The sequence below is a fragment of the Stenella coeruleoalba genome (genome assembly GCF_951394435.1).
Source record: "Stenella coeruleoalba genome assembly, chromosome: 16".
Lineage (NCBI taxonomy): Eukaryota > Metazoa > Chordata > Mammalia > Artiodactyla > Delphinidae > Stenella > Stenella coeruleoalba.
The window spans coordinates 63,829,398-63,850,918 of NC_137162.1; the positions used below are offsets into that span (position 1 = coordinate 63,829,398).

The window sequence follows — 21,521 nt, forward strand, 5'->3', positions numbered from 1 at the left end:
CTGAGTCTGTGCCTCTTATAATTAAAAATCAAGTTAAGCATTTTTTAAAGTGCATATTTCAAGAACTGTATGCCTATGTAAGAAATGTCAGATACAAGTAAGTACTAATAAATACATTTGATAAATTGGTGACATTTTTACAGTCTTTGATATTACACTTTATATATTTTTAAGTCATAAATTTTACTTCAATATTAATTGTGCTGTGTTTGTAAATCATTACTGTATTTCTTCTGTGGCATTAAGGTTTTGTACTTTAACTGCGGACAGTGCTGAGCTAACGTGACATGGTCATCAGCAAACTAGGAAGATAGACTGACATAACAGCTAGGGAGACCAGCTTTGGGAAGATAGGCCAGTACTTAACTTTCTAGGTTTGAGTTTCTTCCTCATTTAATGAAATGAAGAAATTAAAATACATTTGTGTTCTTTAATATTGCAATACATTTAATACTTGCAGTATAAACCTTGCAGCTATAATATTTCCCAGAAGGTTCATACTAGCTTTTTAAAGTTCCCTTGTCATTTTTAATGGCATTAATGTTTTGCAGACTCTTGGACTGATTCCTTATGCCTTGAATTACCAAGTTATATTGGTTTATTTTTCATTTTCTTCGTGTTTTAGAAGTATCTTTTTTTTTTCTGCCTAGTCACCAACACCTTTCATATTTATTTGAATTACTTCAGTAACTTCGGTATCCTCTGTTTATACCTCCTCAGAATAATCCTATGTTATACCCTTAAATAATGATTTCACCAGCAATGATACAGTGTTTTGCCATAAGTAATTTGTTGAAACTAAAACATGCCAAGGAGTTGCATCTTTTTTGTCTATAACTAACTAGAACTATCATTAACCATTGATGTTAAAAGCAGCCTTAGTGAAAGTCTGCTTTGGACCATGAGACCCTGACTTTTGAACATTCCTTTAGGTCTTTCTTACTCAAGTTTCTAGGACATTGGGTAACTAAAATTAGGCATGCCTTGACCTAATTTCAGGGCCCTCAGTCTACAAACAGCCAACAGTTAGTGCTTGAGTATGTGGATGTGGAGCCACTAGTAGGTCACACATTGAATGATGTGGTAAATTTTTAGCAATAGACCTTTCATTGACCTCACGTATTTTGTAATATCCTGTCCGCACCCCCCACCACATTTTTTCCTTCTAAATTTTCCTTGGAAATACTACTTTGGTTCATTTAGAGTTTCAACTAATATAACAACTATCTTGCAACTCTAATATTTCCCAGAGGAGTTTATCCTTACTTTTTTACATATTTACTTTTTTTCTTTTTAAATGTTTGAGCTTTTGTCTTAGATCCTTAACACTTAAATTGAAATTTCTAATGATGACCTTAATATGGTTTTCCCTTTGATGGCTCTCCCCTAGGTAAATCATTTTGCCTGATATCTAATAGTCTCTTTTCCCAAGTTTTCCACATGTCCCATTATTTTTCATATTCCTTCTAGCTCCCATCTGTCTCTACCATCAAACTTTTGTTCTGCTTTAATATGGTTTAGTTACACTATAAGTTATGACTATCTTATTGGCTTCCCAGTGCTAAAGGATATGCCTAGAACCTTTATCTTTTACATGTAGCAATAAAAAGTGCATATATAGTAATGTTTCATTATTAAGAATAAAATCCATCTTCCATGATACCAGGTATCAAATATAGTTTTCAAGCTGGCCATAGGTAGTCAGAAAATACTGAAAGGTGTTTCTTTGCTTATTCACACCTTCTTAGCTGTAACAGCACTTTAAAAAACATCCCACAAGATATACTATAAAAGTATTCAGTTGTTCCTGTTAAATTGCTTTAAATTAAACTGAGTGCAATCTAAAAGGGTTTTTCTGCAAACAGCTTGTAAATATATTCTTCTGTTAACGTGCCCAATGGGGTACGTATATAGTGATAACTTGGTACTCTGAATTTTTTGAAAGAAGCTATTATCAATAATTACCTTTCTCAGAACAGGAAGTTAGAGTCATATTTTACTTATGCTTACACTGCTTTGGCTTTATTTAGCACAATATAGTGAACAAACCCTAAGTGTTTGCTAATACCTTAAAACTTCCAGTGATACCCCTTGTGGCGTGCAAGAATTTAGCCAATTACAAAGTTAGAGGGAATCGTCCACACAAGACTGCCTTCACTTCTGATACCAATTGCAAGCTTAGAGGATTCCTAGAACCATTCTCAGGTTCAGTAATTTGCTACAAGACTTCACAGAACTAACTGGAAACTGTTATAGTGACGTCTATAGTTTATTATAGGGAAAGAGTACAGATTAAAATGCCAAGGGAAAAAGTGCATAAGGGTAGAGTCTGGGAAAGGTACCAAAGGCTGAGCTTCTGTTTTCCTCTCCCTGAGGAGTCATGGACAAGTTATTTTCCCAGCATCCATCTGTGTCAATACTCTCAGGGTATTCCCAAGCAAGGAAGCTCACTGGAGCCTTGGTGCCCAGAGTTTTTATTGAGGTTCCATCACATACTGCCCATGTGGCTGACCTTTACTTTCCAGACCTTCTGGAGGCAGAACTGATAACCACATGTCCCAGAGCCTCCAGGCAAACAAAGATACTCCTGTCCAGGTATGACGTTCCAAAGTCCTGTGGATCATCTCCCAGTAGCTGAGGGCAAAATCAGACCTCTCTTTGGGTAAGATTAATTCCTCAGTATACGAGGTGCCATCTGCAAATTTAGTAACGTACTTTTGGAGATTCTAGCACTTTATTTGAGGCTATACCCTGAGAATATATGAAAGCTTTCTTCAAGAAAATGTTGTGCATTTCTGTTCAATGCAGTGGTAAGCTTTCATTATAATTTTCTTTATTATATCCTTCATAAATACCTCTTTCTCTCTTCATTTCTTCTTTCTACTTACCAACCCCTATGCCCTGTCTTGTACTTTCTGTTTTAGCTAATTCAGTGTTAAAGAACGCTTAATATAAGATACCTGTGTTTCACTGTTTATTTCTGATGAATAAAAACAATTATGGCTTATTTTCTCACTTTCCACATAGCATTTTAATCTACTAAACACTTTTCAAATATTCTGTCAAGATTAACCAAGTCTTAAAATCTGGGGGATATTTTCTCCATTTTCCAGGTGGAGAGATTGGGCCATAAAATTATTTCTTCAAGACCAAGTTAGGCTTAGGATTAGTTTCCCTGTTCTACCTAAATTCTGCAAATGGCGTAACTTAGTTGCTGAAACCAAATTTCATTATGTTCAAGCCTCAATGATTTTATGATCACAAGATACCTGAAACGAAGGTCTTATTACATTTATAGATATATCAGGTATATGTGGAAAGGGTAAGTTTTGTTGTAGATGTATTTTGGTCTACTTCATTAATTCAGTATTCTGCTATAGCAAAATAAATGAAATGCTGCTTTGAATAGAAATAGTTAAATTTGGACACTAACAATGCTCTTTCCTCATTACTGTTACGTTCTGCACTGCTGTCTTAGGATGTCAACCATGGATTAACTGAGGTAAGTTTGGTGTAATAAAGTCTCATGTTCAGAGTAAGATATACTCTGTTTTGTCTTAAGTGATTGAAGACCCCAAAGTTCCTCTTTTTTGTGACTTTAAAACATATATATATGTATGTATACATATATATTTTAATGAGTGTATAGAACTTGCCCTGTATAACATTTCAGAGGAATTTTCTGAAGAAAATTAGACCCTCTGCTTTAGTTAGCATTACACCTATATATGATGCCTTTTAACAATGTTTGTCTTAAAATAGTTCCTATCCTCCTAAAGCCTTCCAGTATAAAATTTACGGTGTCCTCAGAATACAAAAAAGCAAACTTATAAAATTTCACAGATGCCTACCCAGAAGGCAGAAAATGTTTTATGTTGGAGAAGTAGAATGATTTTCAATTTTTAAACTAATAATTGACACTCAAAATGGCCATAAAATAGAATAAACTTTCAGTATGGTCATCTCCCTCACTTTGTTTAATGTACTATCTTAATATATAAAGTTCTGGCACTTTGGCTTACATAATCAACCATCCTGAGCCACCTTTTTAATACCTGGGAATGTTGTATTATACTTCGTTATAGACTTCAGGTTTTGTTGTTTGCTTTGCTTTTTTCACAGCACTTGAACCAATGAAGCATTTAGAAGTAGCTTTAAACTATGGGCCTGACATTGTTTGCTTCCTCATCGTCAAATAGAAGTAGCACATAAAATTATGAAATCAAAGAGTTTTGGAGCCAAAGGGGACTTTAGAAATCATCTCAGTCTTTTAGAGTTTCAGAGTAGTAAAAAGACTTTCTATCATATATAGCTAGTTAGTGACACAAATACAGGGTGGAGGGTAAACTTGTCATATGAGAAATAGCCAAGAATGATAACTTACTTAAGGGTTAATGTCGCTCAGCATATTGTCTTTCATGTTGAGAACAAGTTGATAGTCTTGTGTTCTATACTGATTGGGCACTATTGAATTATTTCATTGTTTTTGATGGCCATAGTTGAAAGAGGCTTAGACAAATTGAAATACATTTAAAAAAAGGTTATTGGGGACTTCCGTGGTGGTCCAGTGGTTAAGACTCCATGCTCCCAATGCAGGGGGCCCAGGTTCGATCCCTGGTCAGGGAACTAGATCCCACATGCCACAACTAAGACCCGGCGCAGCCTAATAAATAAATAAATAAAATAAAAGAAGGCGGTTAGGATGGAGTAGAGCTGGAAACCATATTATTTTCAGGATGGTTGGAAAAACGGCATGTTTAGTGTGGGAAAAAGACATCCTAGGGAGAGCATGGCAGCACGAAGTATCTAAACCATATAAACTTCCCTGCAGGGGCAGAATGAAGACTGAAACAGAAAACGAAGTGATGTCTAGAAATGCAGATTCAGACTTAATATAAAGAACTTTCTAAGAACTTAAAAAGAAGAGGATTGTTTCATGGTGTATTAAGTCTTCACTGGAAGCCTTATAATAAGAAGGGGCTCTGTGTCAAGGCTGGCACAAAAATTTTGCTTTGTTGGGTATATGGTAGTATAACATCCTCCAACTGCAAGATCTGTGACTGGCAATTCATAGCTCTTTGTATTTTTCTGCCCTGTTAAAAACTTAGCAATCAATCACTATGTTTTACCTGCTAGGATAAATAATTGTTGATAAGGTGACTAATGTCTGATAATGGTAATAATAGATCAGCTATTACTGATCAACTTTGAAGATTGACAGAAAATAATAATACTAATCGTGCTTATTTTGTAAGTTAAATGAATGAACAGATTGTTGGGCTTATAATAGTGTTGTCCCCCTAATGACCTGGCAGTAAATATCTGTTGAATGAATAAGTAGATTGCTTATCATTGGCCTCACTTGCTAGAGTAGCCCTAACATATAAGAACTGGGAACTGTATTTAACATAGGAGCCCCACATTTAGAATAAATTTGCAGCCTAATTCACTGAAACTTGGAGTTAAGATGTTAAGCAAAAGATACCTGTAATTTACAATTTTATGGATTCTCAAGTATACAGTTATCTCCTAAAATTAGGAATTAGGGTTATTCCAATGCCTCATCTAATTATCAGTAAAAATTCTATATTCAGAAATAAGCCACGTTTTACGTATGGACACCAAAGGGGGAAAGTGGCGGGAGGGGGGGGCGGTGGTGTGATGAAGTGGGAGATTTGGATTGACATGTATACACTAATATGTATAAAATGGATAACTAATAAGAACCTGCTGTATAAAAAATAAAATTAAATTAAAAAAAGAAATAAGCCACATTTTATTTATAATTCCTGAATGACACAAAAGTGAATAAACCAAGAATATGATCAACTTTACACAAGAAATGACAGTACCTACAAGAAGTTACAAACCAATTTGTACTAATAAGCTAATTTTTTATTTCTAGTTGGCAGATATCCCTGTTACAATCTGCACATATCCATTTGTATTTGACGCCCAAGCAAAAACTACTCTGTTACAAACAGATGCAGTCTTACAGATGCAGGTAAAATATTGTATAGTACTAATTTAATTTGAGAGTAGTTTTTGAATTGTTTCTCTGGTGTTTTTTTAAAGTATTTGAAATGTCTTTGGGGATATTTTGTGCCTTTGTGGTCTGTCTTTTGCAAAGCTACTTTTACGGGCTTCCCTGGTGGTGCAGTGGTTGAGAGTCCGCCTGCCAATGCAGGGGACACGGGTTCGTGCCCTGTTCCGGGAAGATCCCACATGCCGCAGAGCGGCTGGGCCCGTGAGCCATGACCGCTGAGCCTTGTGCGTCCGGAGCCTGTGCTCCGCAATGGGAGAGGCCACAGCAGTGAGAGGCCCACATACCAAAAAAAAAAAAAAAAAAGCTACTTTTACCAAAGCACCTTTGGTACCTATGAAGAAGACTGTTGCATGTGAAATGTGTATTCTTATGAGGGATGCTTATATATATTTAAAAGGACATAGAATAATTTAGATTTTTATCATTTTATATCTAAAAAATGGTATAATCTTCTTTCATTATAGAAATATACAGTCTTTATAAACAGTTTGACTAGTTTACTTGATAAAATGGTTTGTTTCAAATCTTGCTTTATTATATCTTCCCTATTTATATACTTGGTAAGAGATGAAAATCAGTAGAGGTGAGGTGATGTTAAAAAGTAGGAGGCATTTGATCAGTTGTTAGGAGGAGGGTATGAAATGTCCGTGAAGAACGTTTTAGTAATAAATAAGGTACTTTCCTGAGGTTGGTCATCTCCTCTTCCTCCTCCCCACTGTCCTTCCCCTCCGCCCCCCCACTTTAAGCTGAACTTTCTTTCCTTTATAATGAGAAATTTTAAAACTAGTTTACATTATGACCGTGAAGGACTACAGTAAGTTTGCTTTATCATTTGGACTTGTAAATTTAAAAGTTTTTGAGTTTCTTCCTCTGGTATAGAATATCAGACTATAGAGGCTGAGGACTAAGGATGAGATGAGACCTTGAACACTTAATAGTCTAAAAATGCTTTTTAAAATTACCCCTCCCCCAATTTTGATGGCAATTTTTATTCCTTTAAAATAAATGCGTTTACTATTCTAAATTCTTCCATATATTTAAACAATAATAGTAGGAGAAATTTTAGAGATGTGCTTATTTCCATTTTCATCAACAGAAGAAATAAATATTTTTGTAGGATTCTATACTAACAGCTAGATTGCTAGTTTTTTAGCAATCTTTGTTAAATGCTAAGTTTATCAGGACTTCCTTGGTGGTCCAGTGGTTAAGTCTCTATGCTCCCAATGCAGGGGGCCGGTGTTCGATCCCTGGTCAGGGAGCTAGATCCCACATGCGGCAACAAAGATCCTGTGTGCTGCAACTAAGACTTGGTGCAGCCAAATAAATGAATAAATATTAAAAAAAAAGAGAGAGAAAGAAAGTTAATCACTTGATGCTTTCAATGTAGGATATTCCATTTTAGAATTAAGAACACAAGGAAAATCATAGGAAAAAAATAAAAGCTTTAAATGGTAAAAGCCAAATGCTTGGTTTGTGAGCATATATGGTGATAACTCTACTAAATGAATTTCTATAAACCTTTTAGTTGGCCAGGCTGTTTCTTTTTCTCTTTAAAGGGTTGTTTTAATGCTGTTTTCTTTTTCTCCTCACTCTCCATCCTAGTTATTTTTTGAGAAACAACAGTGTTCAGATTTATCATAATTATTACAGTTCCATGCTTACTTAGCTTAATGGTATCATCAGTTATACATTACTATAAAAAAATTCAAAAGGATACTCTTTATGCTCAGTTTATTAAGCTCTGATGCTGTGCTGAATACTGTGTTAGGTGCTGTGTGAATTCAGTAGTATAGGAATTATAGGATATCTATAATTAGTAGGTAGAGGTTAGCTTATTCAGTCACAGCAGCTTCTTTATAGCATTGCTATTAAATTTTTACTCTTTTGTTTTCTAGATGGCTATTGACCAGGCCCACAGACAGAATGTCTCCTCTCTTTTTCTCCCAGTGATTGAATCTGTGAATCCTTGCTTAATTCTAGTGGTACGTAGAGAAAATATAGTAGGAGATGCAATGGAAGTCCTTAGGAAAACAAAGAATATAGACTACAAAAAGCCACTCAAGGTAATTTAACATTTTCTTTTGTATAATTGGAACTTTTATTTAGAAAATATGTTTAAAGTTTTCCTGTTCATTTTTAGTGTATCTTTGAATCTTAATAAAATTACATACTTAAAAATTTTTTAGCTATTAATTGCCACGCTTTTATTCGTAATAAATAACGTGTTGTAGGGTTTCCAGAATATACGTTCATTTCTTTACATTCAGTGTTTGCATTAACCTGTTTTAGGTTATATTTGTTGGAGAAGATGCTGTTGATGCAGGAGGGGTACGCAAAGAATTTTTCTTGCTCATCATGAGGGAATTATTGGATCCTAAATATGGCATGTTTAGGTATTATGAAGATTCCAGGCTCATTTGGTTTTCTGATAAGGTAAAAAGTCCAACCGTCTAAATTACTTCTATATCTATCTATCTGTCTGTCTGTCTGTATACACCTATGTATATATACCTATATGTTTCAACTTAGCTCAGTAATAAATAGGAGTTATTACTGGATACCTAACATTTTATTTACAGATCTTCTTTATTACAATTTTAAAAATTATAAACGTTTGGATTCAGAGTCATCAGAACACATTAATGCTTACCACACATTTCAAATTAGCAAAATAAATTACGGAATGGTCATCCTGAAAATGATGTTGACTGTTCTGCTGAGTTAGATTTGAGGATTGAATAAGTACCAGATGAACTTTTCTTCTGGGGAGAATTAATTTATCATTAGGGATCATTGATTTCTCTACCTTATAATTTAGGGCAGAGGTAACTACTCAGCAAACTACAGTCCATGAAAGTTCTTCCCAGCACATAAAGTCAGTGCCTACTCATTTATCTATCGTCCATTGCTACTTTCTAGCTAAAACTGGCAGAGGCAGAGTGGGGAGTTACAACGAGCCCCTATGGCCAACAAAGCCTAAAATATTTACCGTCTGCCCCTTTACAGGAAAAGTTTGCCGGCCCCTGATTTAGAAACTGTAAGTGAAATGGATGGTTCAGTTTGTAGAACTCTGAGTTGAAAGAAATTTGAATTATTTACTGTTTGTTCTAAAAACCTTGATGTATTATTTATTCATTCTTCCAGGAGACTGGCTGTCCTTTGTGATGTTAGCAGTCATGATGATCAGTGCCTAGGCTAGTTAATTTATTAGGGGTGGCAAAATGGTACTACTCTTACTCTAACATTTCTTTTTCATTTTTGTAGCTTGGATACTTACATGTAAAGAAATTTTCTCATATCTGCTATTTAATCCTTATTAGTACAGTTCATATGGGAAAGAATTCTCTCTGTAGTTATTTTTCAAAAGAATTAGCATGCTCCAGTGGTGACAATTCATTTTTTGATTTTGTTTTCGAATATTATTATATATTCATGGACTTAAACATAGTTGATGTTTTTCAGTCTGTTGCAGTTATTATCTTTATTAATATTATCCCACTTTTGTCCAGGGAGAGCTCTTCAACTTGGCACCTGAGTCCTTTTGACACAATCTTAATACTGTTTAGTAGCTTCCTTGCTACCTGGTGTACTTGGTGTGATAAAATGTTCCAGACTTATACATTTATTGCCTAACAATACCAACCTTTCAACCAATATTATGATAACTGAAAATATAGTTGACCCTTGAACAACATGGATTTGACCTGTGTAGGTTCATTTATACGCCGATTTTTTTCAATAAATACATACTGTGATACTATACGGTCCTCAGTTGGTTGAATCTAAGGATGGAGGACTGACTATAAGATTGTACTCAGATTTTCGACAGCACAGGGGATCAGCGCCCCAACCCCTGAGCTGTTCAATGGTCAACTGTAGTTTTGTTTTGTTTCATTTTTAAGTATTTTGCAGGGTTTTTTTGCCCTTTGAGTATACCCCAGGTGAGATACACAGGCAAATAACTGTGTTTTTTGTTTGTTTGTTTTAACATCTTTATAATAACTGTGTTTTGATATCACTTGAAATTGGTACACTCTGTATCATTATACCAAGTAGATACACACGTAGGTTAACTTGTAGAATTTTTAATTTTTAGGGATTGCTTGTTTAATTTCAATTTAGTTTTATAGTTATATGAAATAGTTACAATAGTTCCAAAGTCAAGTCTACAAAATAACGTATCTAAAAAAGTATAACTTTTGTCTCTACCCCCTCCACTGTACTTCCTCCCTCCTCTTAAAGTTATTCTTTTCAAAAGGAATGTTACAGTTTAACCGTTTTTGAAAAAATAAATATAAGTACGTATGTAGTAGTATACCACATACCAATGTCAGTTTCCTGGTTTTAAGTATGGTTATTTAAGCTGTTATTATTGGGGAAAACTGAGTAAAGAGTACAGAGGAATTTTGTACTATTTGTGTAATTTCTTGTGAGTGTTAAAGTATTTGAAAATAAGAAGTATTTTTAAAAAGAAGTGCTATACTATACATGTTTTTTTCTTCATCAAGAAAGGGTATTTTATTTTACATGAGAAATTAAAGCATGTTTGCATGTTGTTGTGATGAATTACTCAGAAAGTAGAAAATCAGCTATGCAGGAGGGGATATCAGCTGCAGGAGCACAGTCCTTAAATTGTGAAGAAAAGATGCAGATGAGTATGCTAGTGGAGGATTGACTCTAATCAGACACATAGATCCATAATATCATGAGAGAAAGCCAAGTATATATGTAAATACAAATCTTCTGGTAGATTTGATGGTGGGAGGTTGTGCAAGTTCTCTTAGAATTATTTCTACTTTACAGTGAAATAAGACGCAAGTTTGTTAAAAAGTTCGAATAGGGGGAAGGTTGTTGGAGGTTTGAAGAAGAAAGGAGAAAGAGTGAAATAATCACTTAGGGGAGTGGGAAAATAAGATGACCATGTAAATAAATACAGGGTTAGACTGGTGGCATTGGAGGCCCATTTGAAGCGTACGTTCATGAATTTTAAAAGGAGACCAATCAACATGGTTGTGTTTATTTTCTTTAGTCACATTTAGCTGCTTAGGTAGAGGTAAAAATGAAACAGACAGTTGATTAACTAGGTTGTGGTTTTAGCAAGTGAGTATAAACAGAAGGGAAGAAAGAGCAGGGGAATGATTGATTATCTTGATGGATTATAGAATTTAAGCTTTGTAAGGACGAAAATGTAAGGACTTGGTTGGGAGGTGATGATTTTTTAAAAAGTAGTGTGGTTAATGGCTTGTAGTTGCTGGTGGAGTTGAGTTGTAGTTTGAGTCAAAGTATTGGGGGGGGTGAGTTACAAAGTAAGAAATGATGGTCAGATAGGGAATGCTTAAAATTTGGGTGGTTGCATTTAAATATAAAATATGACCATGGGAATGGGTGTCTGAGATGTGATGGGAGGACAAGACGGTTGGAAATTTTTTGTTGGAAAATTGCAGTTTAAGGAACTGAGAGGCTAGTGTGTTGGATGCCTTTTTTGGCCCGGGTATTGAAATCGTCAAAAACGATGGCAGGAATAGTGGTAGAAAAAGAAAGCAAAAGATAGTGCCAGAATCTGTGAATGAGTGCACTGTGAATGTCTTTAGATGTCAGCACAAGGAACAGTAGCAGGGAAAATGGTCAGTTGGCATGTGTTTGACAGAAGCTGGGATTTTAAGAAGGCAAATGGAAGGAGGTCTAGAAGGAGTGAAGAGCCAGGAGACCTCTCTCTAGGCCTGGTTGTATGAGGGGTTGGAAGGTTAAACAAACACCATTTATTATGAGCTGCAGGGGAAACAGCATCTTCAGGAGACAGCCTTGTTCATTTAGAAAAGGGGCAAGGAGAATTTGGAGAAGTTTAGGATATAGGCAGTTTTCCAAATGATAGATTGTGAGTTCCAGAAGAGAGAAGGGGTCTGGTGGAGCAGGGACAGTTAGTAACATTGTGTCAGATTTTAGGGCCTGTACACTGCCACATGGAAGTGGGATTAGGGACAACTTGTGAGTTTTTAGGCCTCCTTTGTTGACAGTTAGGCATGTAAGACATGGTTGAACAGTCCTGATGGCCTCTGAGGTAGGTGGACAATCTGTTCAAATTATGGTCTCTTTCTTGGCGCTGATCTCTTAGGGCAGTTTGTAGTGGTGTAGCAGATAGAATTTGAAGAGTGTCCGTGGGGTGGACGCCTGTCTGCCAGGAACACAAAGAGTTCTATGGGCCTCTATTCAGTTCTGCAGAAGGGTAATGTTTTGAGACCAGGGGAGGGGCAGTCGTAACAAGCTTTATTGTATATCTTTGTGGGTTTTTTTGGCCGTGCCCTTGCGGCATGCGGGATCTTATTTCCCTAACCAGGGCTCAAACCCATGCCCCCTGCAGTGGAAGTGCGGAGTCCTAACCACTGGACCAGCAGGGAATTCCTTGTGGATCTCTTATACCTTTTCAGTTATATCTTGATTTGGGCAATCGGAGCCCCATAGAGCTGCTCTTCTGTGTACTTTTGACATGTTCCCATTATTCTCTAATTATTCATTACATTTGGTACAGAAAATGTTCCAGGCTCATTTTGTGTTTTCTCTACCCCAGTCCTGGCATTAGCCATTTCTCCTAAGAGCCCTGACTTCTTTAAGTATAAAATGGTATTTAGAAGTCAAGCTCTGGATGCTACGTGTATTCACTGCTACCAAGGAGTCATTGCTTTCAGAGTCTCACAGCAGACAGAACTAGGAACTATATGTATGTATACACACATGGCATACATCTCCTGGATTTCAACATGTATGGATATTTATATATATGTATACATGTACACACACATATTTGTGTGTGTATATATATACATACACACATGTTAAAAACCATGAGATGATACTGACACCTCTAATTCTATACAAACACCACAGAGTTTACTTTAGCCTTCTCCCTTTCCATTTTATGTGACTTAAATCACTAGTGAGAAACTTAACAGCCATCATCTTCCAGGTATTTACTCAGTAAGTAGCTAGTCTTCTGGTTACATTGGCCAAAAGCTTAGCCCCAGACATACTGGACCACCTCCTCAGAGAAGGCGTAGGAAAGAAGGAGGAAGGCAGAGGGCTATATGTTCTTTTTAATTTAATATTATTTTTAATGAGGTAAAATTCACATAACATAAAAGTCATCATTTTAAGAATTTTAAAATGTACAATTCAGTGGCATTTAGTACATTCACAGTGTTGTGCAACCATCACCACTCTCCAGTTCCAGAACATTTCATTACCTCAAAAGGAAACCTGTAGACATTAAGCAGTTTCTCCCCATTTCCTTCTTCCTTCAGTTTCAGACAATCACTGCTTTACTATCTATCTCTGTGGCTTTGTCTATTCTTGATATTTGCTGTTAATGGAAACCATATAGTGTATGGCCTTTGGTGTCTGGCTTCTTTCACTTAGGATAATGTTTCTGAGGCTCATCCATGTTGTATCATGTGTCAGTACTTAATTCCTTTTTATAGTTGAATAATGTTCCATTATATAGATATACCACATTTGTATATTCATTCATCAGTTGATGGACATTTGGGTTGTTTACCTCTTTTGGCTAAATATTATGAATAGTACTGCTGTGAAAACTTGTGTACATGTTATTGTTTGCAGTTATTTTGAGTATATACCTATGAATGGAATTGTTAGGTTATGTGATAATTCTGTTTGACTTTTTGAGGAACCACCGAATTGTTTCCCACAATGGCTATACCATTTTACATTCCCATCAGCAATACATGGGGATTACAATTTCTCTACAATCCTGGTCAACATTTGCCACTTTCCTTTAAAAATATATATATATATGTGTATATATATATATATATATATATATATATATATTTAAATATATTTTATATATGTATTTCTGTATTTTTCTTATTATGATAGTGGGTATGAAGTGGTATCTCGCTGTGGTTTTTTAAAATTAATTAATTAATTTGTTTATTTTGGCTGCACCGTGTCTTAGTTGTGGCACGTGGGATATTTGCTGCGGCATGTTTACTTGTGGCATGCAGGCTTCTTAGTTGCGGCATGCATGTGGAATCTAGTTCCCTGACCAGGGATTGAACCTGGGGCCCCCTGCATTGGGAGCGTGTAGTCTTACCCACCGGACTACCAGGGAAGTCCCTCTCATTGTGATTTGATTTGCATCCCCTACTGGCTAATGATGTGCTTGTTTGGCCATTTGTATGCCTTCTTTAGCAAAATGTCTTTTTAAGTCTTATACACTTTTTTAATTGGCTTGTTTTTCTTTTTGTTGCTGAGTTTTAGGAGTTCTTTTATGTATTCTGGATGCTAGACCCTTGTCAAATATATGATTTGCAAATATTCTCTCCCAGTGTATGAATTATCTTTTTACTTTCTTGCTAGTGTCCTTTGATAACAAAAGTTTTAAATTTGGGTGAAGTCTTTTTTTTTTTTTTTTTTTGTCTATTATGTTATTGCTTGTGCTTTTTGGTGTTATAACTAAGAAACCATGGACAAATTCAGGGTCATGAAGATTTACCCCTGAGTTTTCTTCTAAGAGTTTTATAGTTTTAGCTGTTACATTTAGGTCTTTCATCTATTTTGAGTTCATTTTTGTCCGTGGTGTGAGGTAAGAGTTCAACTTCGTTCTTTGCATGTGAATACCTGGTTGTCCCACCATTGTTTGTTAAGTCTTGGCACCCTGTTGAAAATTAATTGACTGTAGCTATAGATTTATTTCTGGACTCTCAATTTTATTCCAGTGGTGTATATGTCTATTCTTATGCCAGTACTACACTGTCTCGTTTACTATAGCTTTGTAGATTTTAAAATTGGAATGTGTGAGTTCTCCCACTTCGTTCTTCTCATTCAAGATTCTTTTGACTATTAGCGGTCCCTTACAATTCTGTATGAATTTTACAGTTAGCTTTTCCATTTCTGCAAAAAAGGCCATTGAGGTTTTGATAGAGAATGCATTGAATCAGTTTGGGAAGTATGGCCACCTTAACAATATTATCTTCTAGTCTATGAACATTAGATGTCTTTCCAGTTATTTAGGTCTTTTAATTTCTTTCAGCAATGTTTTATAGTTTTCAGTGTACAAGTCTTACACTTCCTTGGTTAAATTTATTTCTCAGTATTTTATTCTTTTTGATGCTATCGTGAATGGAATTATTTTATTTTTAGTTCATTGCTACTGTGTAGAAATAGAGCTGATTTTTTGTGTTGATCATGTGCTGAATTCATTTATTAGCACTAATAGTTTGTTTTGTGCATTCTTTAGGATTTCTGTATACAAAATCATGTCATCTATAAATTCAATAGATTTAATTTTACTTCTTTCTTTCCAATTTGTATACCTTTATTTTTTTCTCTTGTCTGATTGCCCCACCTTGAACTTCCAGTATGCTTTCAAATGCACGTGGTGACAGTAGACATGCTTCTCAATTTTTCCTGATCTGAGTGGAATGTCAGCTGTGGGTTTTTCATAAATACCTTGAATCATGTTAAGGAAATTCCCTTCTATGCCTAGTTTACTGAGTTTTTTATCATGAAGGGGTGTTGGATTTTATTCATATGTTTTTTTCTGCATCAGTTGAGATGATCATGTGGTTTCCTTCCTTCATTCCATTATGTGATATATTACATTGGTTGATTTTCTTATGTTGAACGGCATTGCAGTCCTGGGATAAAGCCCACTTGGTCATGGTGTGTAATCCTGTTAATGTGCTGCTGGATTCAGTTTCCTAGTATTCTGTTGATGATTTTTCTGTTCTTATTTGTAAGGAATACTGCTGTATAGTTTTCTTTTGTGTGTGTGTGTGATGTCGTTGTCTGGCTTTGGTGTCATGGTATACCTGACCTCATAGAATGAGTTAAGAACTGTTTCCTTCTCTTCCATTTCTTGGAAGAGTTTGAGAATGATTGGTGTTAATTCTTCTAAATGTTTGGTAGAATATGGTCTCAGGTTTTTGTTGGTTGGAAGGTTTTTGATTGATGATTCAATCTCTTGTTATAAGTTTCTTTAGGTTTTCTAATTCTTCTAGTGTCAGTTAGTAGTTTGTGTGTTTCTAGGAATTTGTCCGTTTCATCTGGATTATCTATTTTGATGGCATGCAGTTATTCATAGTATTCTCTTATAATCCTTTTTATTTCTCTGAGGTTGATAGTAATGTCCACACTTTCGGTCTTGATTTTAGTAAGGACCTCTCTCTTTTTTTCTTGGTCATTCTAGCTAAAGGTTTGTTAATTCTGTTAATCTTTTAAAAGAATCACCTTGGGGCTTCCTTGGTGGCGCAGTGATTGAGAGTCCGCCTGCCGATGCAGGGGACATGGGTTCATGTCCCAGTACGGGAAGATCCCACATGCCACGGAGCAGCTGGGCCCGTGAGCCATGGCTGCTGAGCCTGCGTGTCCGGAGCCTGTGCTCCGCAACAGGAGAGGCCACAACAGTGTGAGGCCCGTGTACCGCCAAAAAAAAAAAAATCACCATTAGGTTTTGTTGCTTTGTGTATTGCTTTTCCATCTCATTTCATTTATCTCCACTTTAATCTTTATTATTTTCCCCCTCTGCTAGGTTTGGGTTTGGTTTGCTCTTCTTTTTGTAGCTCCTTAGGATATAAAGTTAGGTTATTTATTTGAGAAATTGTTTCTTTTTAATTAATTAATTAATTTTTTTATTTGGCTGCATCGGGTCTTAGTTGTGGCACACAGGATCTTCGTTGCGGTGCGCGGGCCTCTCTCTAGCTGTGGTGCGTGGGCTCAGTAGTTGCAGTGCACGGGCCCAGTAGTTGTGGCACACGGGCTCCAGAGCACGTGGGCTCAGTAGTTGTGGCACGCAGGCTCTCTAGTTACAGCACATGGGCTTAGTTGCCCTGTGGCATGTGAGATCCTCATTCCCCGACCAGGGATCGAACCTACATCCCCTGCATTGGAAGGCAGATCCTTAACCACTGGGCCACCAGGGAAGTCCCCTCGTTTTTAATAGATGTTTACAAATATAAAAACTTCTTTTTGAACACTGCTTTCCCTGCATTCCATAAGTTTTTGTGTGTGTATTTTCATTTTCAGGAGTCTCTTAAGTATTTTCTGATTTCCCTTGTGATGCCTTCTTTGACCCATTGGTTTTTTTAAGAGTGTGTTGTTTAATTTCCACATCTTTGTGACTTTTCCATATTTCCTTCTGATATTGATTTCTAGTTTCATTCCATTATGTTCTGAAAAGATATATTTTATGATTTTAATCTTCTTAAATGTAGTCTTTTAAAATTTATTGTTTTTCTTTGTTTCCCATAATACCTCTTATTCATCCAGTTTTCTTGTGTTTGTTTCTTTTGTCTTTTTCTTGTGGTTCTTGGCTGTTTATTATTTTAGAGTGTGACACTGAAATGCTACCTAGATACTTTATGTGTATGGGCACTGTGTACTGGCCCTATTCATAGAGTGATTAGGTGGGAGCCTCTCAAGGGCGAACCCTCAAATGTCAGCATATATAAGTTTTTTATTCTTTGTGTTTACAGGAAAGGTTGTAGCCCTGGCTGTCAGTGTTCTAGTAGTGTTCCAAACACTGCAAAGGGAAGCTAGGATTCTCACTGTTCACTGTACAGACCTTCATTTTAATTCCTTTGTTTTTCTTTTTTTTCTTTTTTTTTTTTTGCGGTACGCGTGCCTCCCACCACTGTGGCCTCTCCCGTTGCGGAGCACAGGCTCCGGACGCGCAGGCTCGGCGGCCATGGCTCACGGACCCAGCCGCTCTGCGGCACGTGGGATCCTCCCGGACCGGGGCACGAACCTGCGTCCCCTGCATCGGCAGGCGGACCCTCAACCACTGCGCCACCAGGGAAGCCCGATCCCTTTGTTTAAGGCAGCACCCTGACCATCAGCTACCTCAGATTTCAGAGCCTCTTTAGTTCATCCTTTCCAAAAAGGCAACAGCCTTTCCACCAAGCATCCTATTTTCAACCCCACTCTGATACCTCTTTCAGATTCTTATGTTTTACTAACTGAGCTACCTGGACTACCTCTGACTTTACAGGTATTAATTGGTACTTCCAGTTCCTGAGCCTACAGGACAGATGAACTTGTTTTTTACTGGCTTTCCTCTAAAAGCTACTGTTTCAGTTTTTTCTGCTTTACCGAAACAGACAAGCTATCCATTTACTTCTCATATTTTGAAATATTGAAATCTCTTTAGTGCTATTAAAACCCTCCCCTATTCTTTTTTTCTTGTGGGTTTATGCCATTTTTAATTCTTTATTCTCACTTAGAGGGATTTCTGGAAGAAGAGAGATTAACACATATTCAGTCTGCCCTACTTAAGAAGGACTTTCTAAACTTCAACATAATGTAGGACATCACAGAAGAAAAAGTTTAATTTGACCAATGAAAAATATGATATAACAAAACATAAAAAGCATATATGTAACAAAGATGACACAGGGTAATAACCCTGACATATGATGAATTCAGATACAAATATATAAGTAAACACTAGCCCCCAAAAGATAAATGGGCCAAGTATACAAAAAGGCATTTCACAAACACACAAATCCCTAATTTTCAGTATCACTAATAGTAAAAAATATATAGTAAAACAAGTTGTCATTTTTTTAACTCAGAAATATGTTTTATGTGTCTGTGGTATGTGTATGCAGATGAAAATGTGGAAAGATAGTCATTTTCCTGGACTACAAATGGCGGTACAAACTAGAACAGTTGTGGAGGAAAAGAGTTTTATAGTATGCTTAACTTTCCTTTGACTTTGAAATTCTTCCTTGCAAAGCAGAATTTCTTCTAAGGAGGTATTCCAAGCTACGGACCAAAATATATGCAAAAAAGATGCCCATCTTCTTTTGAAAATTACTAGCTAATTCGAATAATATTTATTGAGCCTTCACTGTGTGCTTCAGGAACTGTGCTAAAAGTATTTTACATACATTATTCCACTTAATCCTCACAACAACCATATGAAATTAATACTACTTTTATCTTGAAAACAGTGAGGCTAGATAATGAATGAACCAGGTCTGGAGCCCCAGATCTAGTTTAAAAATTGTTTGCTCTTAATTGTCATGCTTACTGAATTTCCTGTGACCATATGTTAATTCTCTAAAGATTACTGGGGTGGGACAGGTGAGGGGAATAGCATTGTTTTTAATATTTTAATAATCTAAATGTCCAACTATAGTTAAAATAGCTAACTTAGTAAGCCATGGAACTTTTATATGATATAATATGCAACCATTAAAAATTGTGTTCTGGAAGAATTTTTTTTGTAATTAATTAATTTATTTTTGGCTGCTTTGGGTCTTTGTTGCTGCGCTCAGGCTTTCTCTAGTTGCAATGAGCAGGGGCTACTCTTCATTGTGGTGCGTGGGCTTCTCACTGCAGTGACTTCTTTTATTGTGGAGCATAGGCTCTAGGCACATGGGCTCTAGAGCACAGGCTCAGTAGTTGTGGCACATGGGCTTAGTTGCTCTGCGGCATGTGGGATCTTCCCGGACCAGGGCTCGAACCCGTGTCCTGGATTAGCAGGTGGATTCTTAACCACTGCGCCACCAGGGAGGTCCTGGAAGAATATTTAATGACATAAGAAAATACTTGTGTTGTAATTAGAAAAATGAGAAAGCCTTAAGTATAATGTTTTAAATTATTTTTCTGAACTTATAGTAGATGGAAATACATTAAAAAAATTTTAAGTCGTTGTTTTTGGGTGTTTCTAAGTGATTGGATTACAGGTGTTTAATTCATTTTCTTCTTTAGGTTTTTTATTTTCCAAATTTTGAATGTGTATAATTTTTTAAATCAGAAAAAATGTTCTAGTAATCATTTCATTTATTAATGTAATGCTTAAAGATGTGAAAACGATTCTATTTCTGGGGAAAAAGCCAGTTGTGAAATTATATATTTAGTATCATCTCAACTAAATTTTAATTTTGTTTGTCCCAGAAAATACGTTGAATGCAAATGTGCAAAAATACTAACAGTGGTATTGTCCCAGGGAGATGGGAATGAGAATGAACTTCTTTCCTATTATTCATTACTTTTTTCTGTGTCTCCAAAATTTTCTACCACAAGTATGTGTTTTTGTAATCAGAGAAAGTTTAATGTTTTAACTTGGAGAACAAGTCTTTACTTATTTTTCCCTTATAATTTTAGACATTTGAAGACAGTGATTTGTTCCACTTGATTGGTGTTATCTGTGGATTAGCAATTTATAATTTTACTATTGTGGACCTCCATTTTCCTTTGGCTTTGTATAAGAAACTGCTAAAAAAGAAGCCATCTCTGGATGATTTGAAAGAACTAATGCCTGATGTTGGGAGGTTAGTTGTAAAAAGTGGCAAGAGTGGGGTTTAGAAAATAGGAAATGGGGAATGTCCAGAAGCTTTCCTTTTAGGAATAATTATGTTTCTGTTGTTCTTGTTGAATTTCCAAAATAAACTAATAGCCCTTCTAATAAAGGAAAACCCATTGTGTTACTCAGACTGAGAATTTTCTGCTGAAAGCGTTATGTGTATAAAACCATGTACTGAATTTTTAGTTTAACAATACTTTGTGAATATCTGATAATAAATTTAGGAAGGTAATGTTTCCTGAATGTAGTTAAATGATTTATTTGGACTTTTACTTCTAATCACCTTCATTCCTACATGTAATATGTAAAGTTTCTTTTTATTTATTACATAAAATGGAATAAAAATTGTATATAAATAAGAACAAGTGTTGAAAATAGGTGGATACATGTTTTTGTATTCAAAGCAGGAGATGAAAGCCTTAGAGTAGGTTGCTTTTTCTTCAGCATTGTTTATAAGTTTTCCATTGTACATCCACCATTCTGAAACAAATATAAAAGTACAAATTAACAAAAGGATTTGATCAAGAATGAATGAAAATATATACTTAGTCATAAGCAAAATAGTCAAAATACTCAATAATATTTTACTTCAAAGAAACATATATATTGTTTTTCAGAAGCATGCAACAGTTACTGGATTATCCAGAAGATGATGTTGAGGAAACATTTTGTCTTAATTTTACGGTAAGATGAAAAGACATAGAGTAGCCTGCGTGTTCATCATCCCTTTTTATTTATCAGCTGTGCCTTATGGTTTTTCTTTATTTTAATGGATGGTATTCTTAAAGAACCCTTTAGCTAACATTTATTGAGCATTAACTATATGCTAGTCACAGTACATGCATTATTTCATTTAATCCTCATAATCCCAAGAGATGGGTATTATTATCCTTATTTTACATATAAAGAAAACTGAAAACAGTCATCACACTTCAGAGATAGTATTTGTATCCAGCTCTGTGACTTCAAAGCCTATGTTGTTTAACATTATACTAAAGATCTTTACAAATACAAGGGGTCCTCTTTATTAAAGTGTTCATTTTTTGAGTCTGCAGTTACAAGAATGTTTAGAGAAGCATAGGTTATTGTAACATGAAAATATTCACTAATGAATTTGCTACCTAAAAGATTAATTCCCACTCAGAT

General features: G+C 35.7%; 1 protein-coding gene across 8 annotated transcripts in view; it reads left to right on the forward strand.

The window, feature by feature from the left end:
* The window catches only part of HERC4 (HECT and RLD domain containing E3 ubiquitin protein ligase 4), a 239,152-nt gene that overhangs the window by 199,623 nt on the left and 18,008 nt on the right, over positions 1-21,521 (forward strand). For 7 of the 8 annotated variants that reach the window (XM_079900839.1, XM_079900838.1, XM_079900837.1 and 4 more), the window contains 6 exons: positions 3,479-3,502; positions 5,906-6,004; positions 7,942-8,109; positions 8,336-8,479; positions 20,177-20,343; positions 20,993-21,059. In XM_079900839.1, the coding sequence (XP_079756965.1) occupies positions 3,479-3,502; positions 5,906-6,004; positions 7,942-8,109; positions 8,336-8,479; positions 20,177-20,343; positions 20,993-21,059 (669 nt within the window). The remainder of the gene's footprint in view (positions 1-3,478; positions 3,503-5,905; positions 6,005-7,941; positions 8,110-8,335; positions 8,480-20,176; positions 20,344-20,992; positions 21,060-21,521) is intronic. The other variant, XM_079900841.1, reaches the window with a different exon arrangement.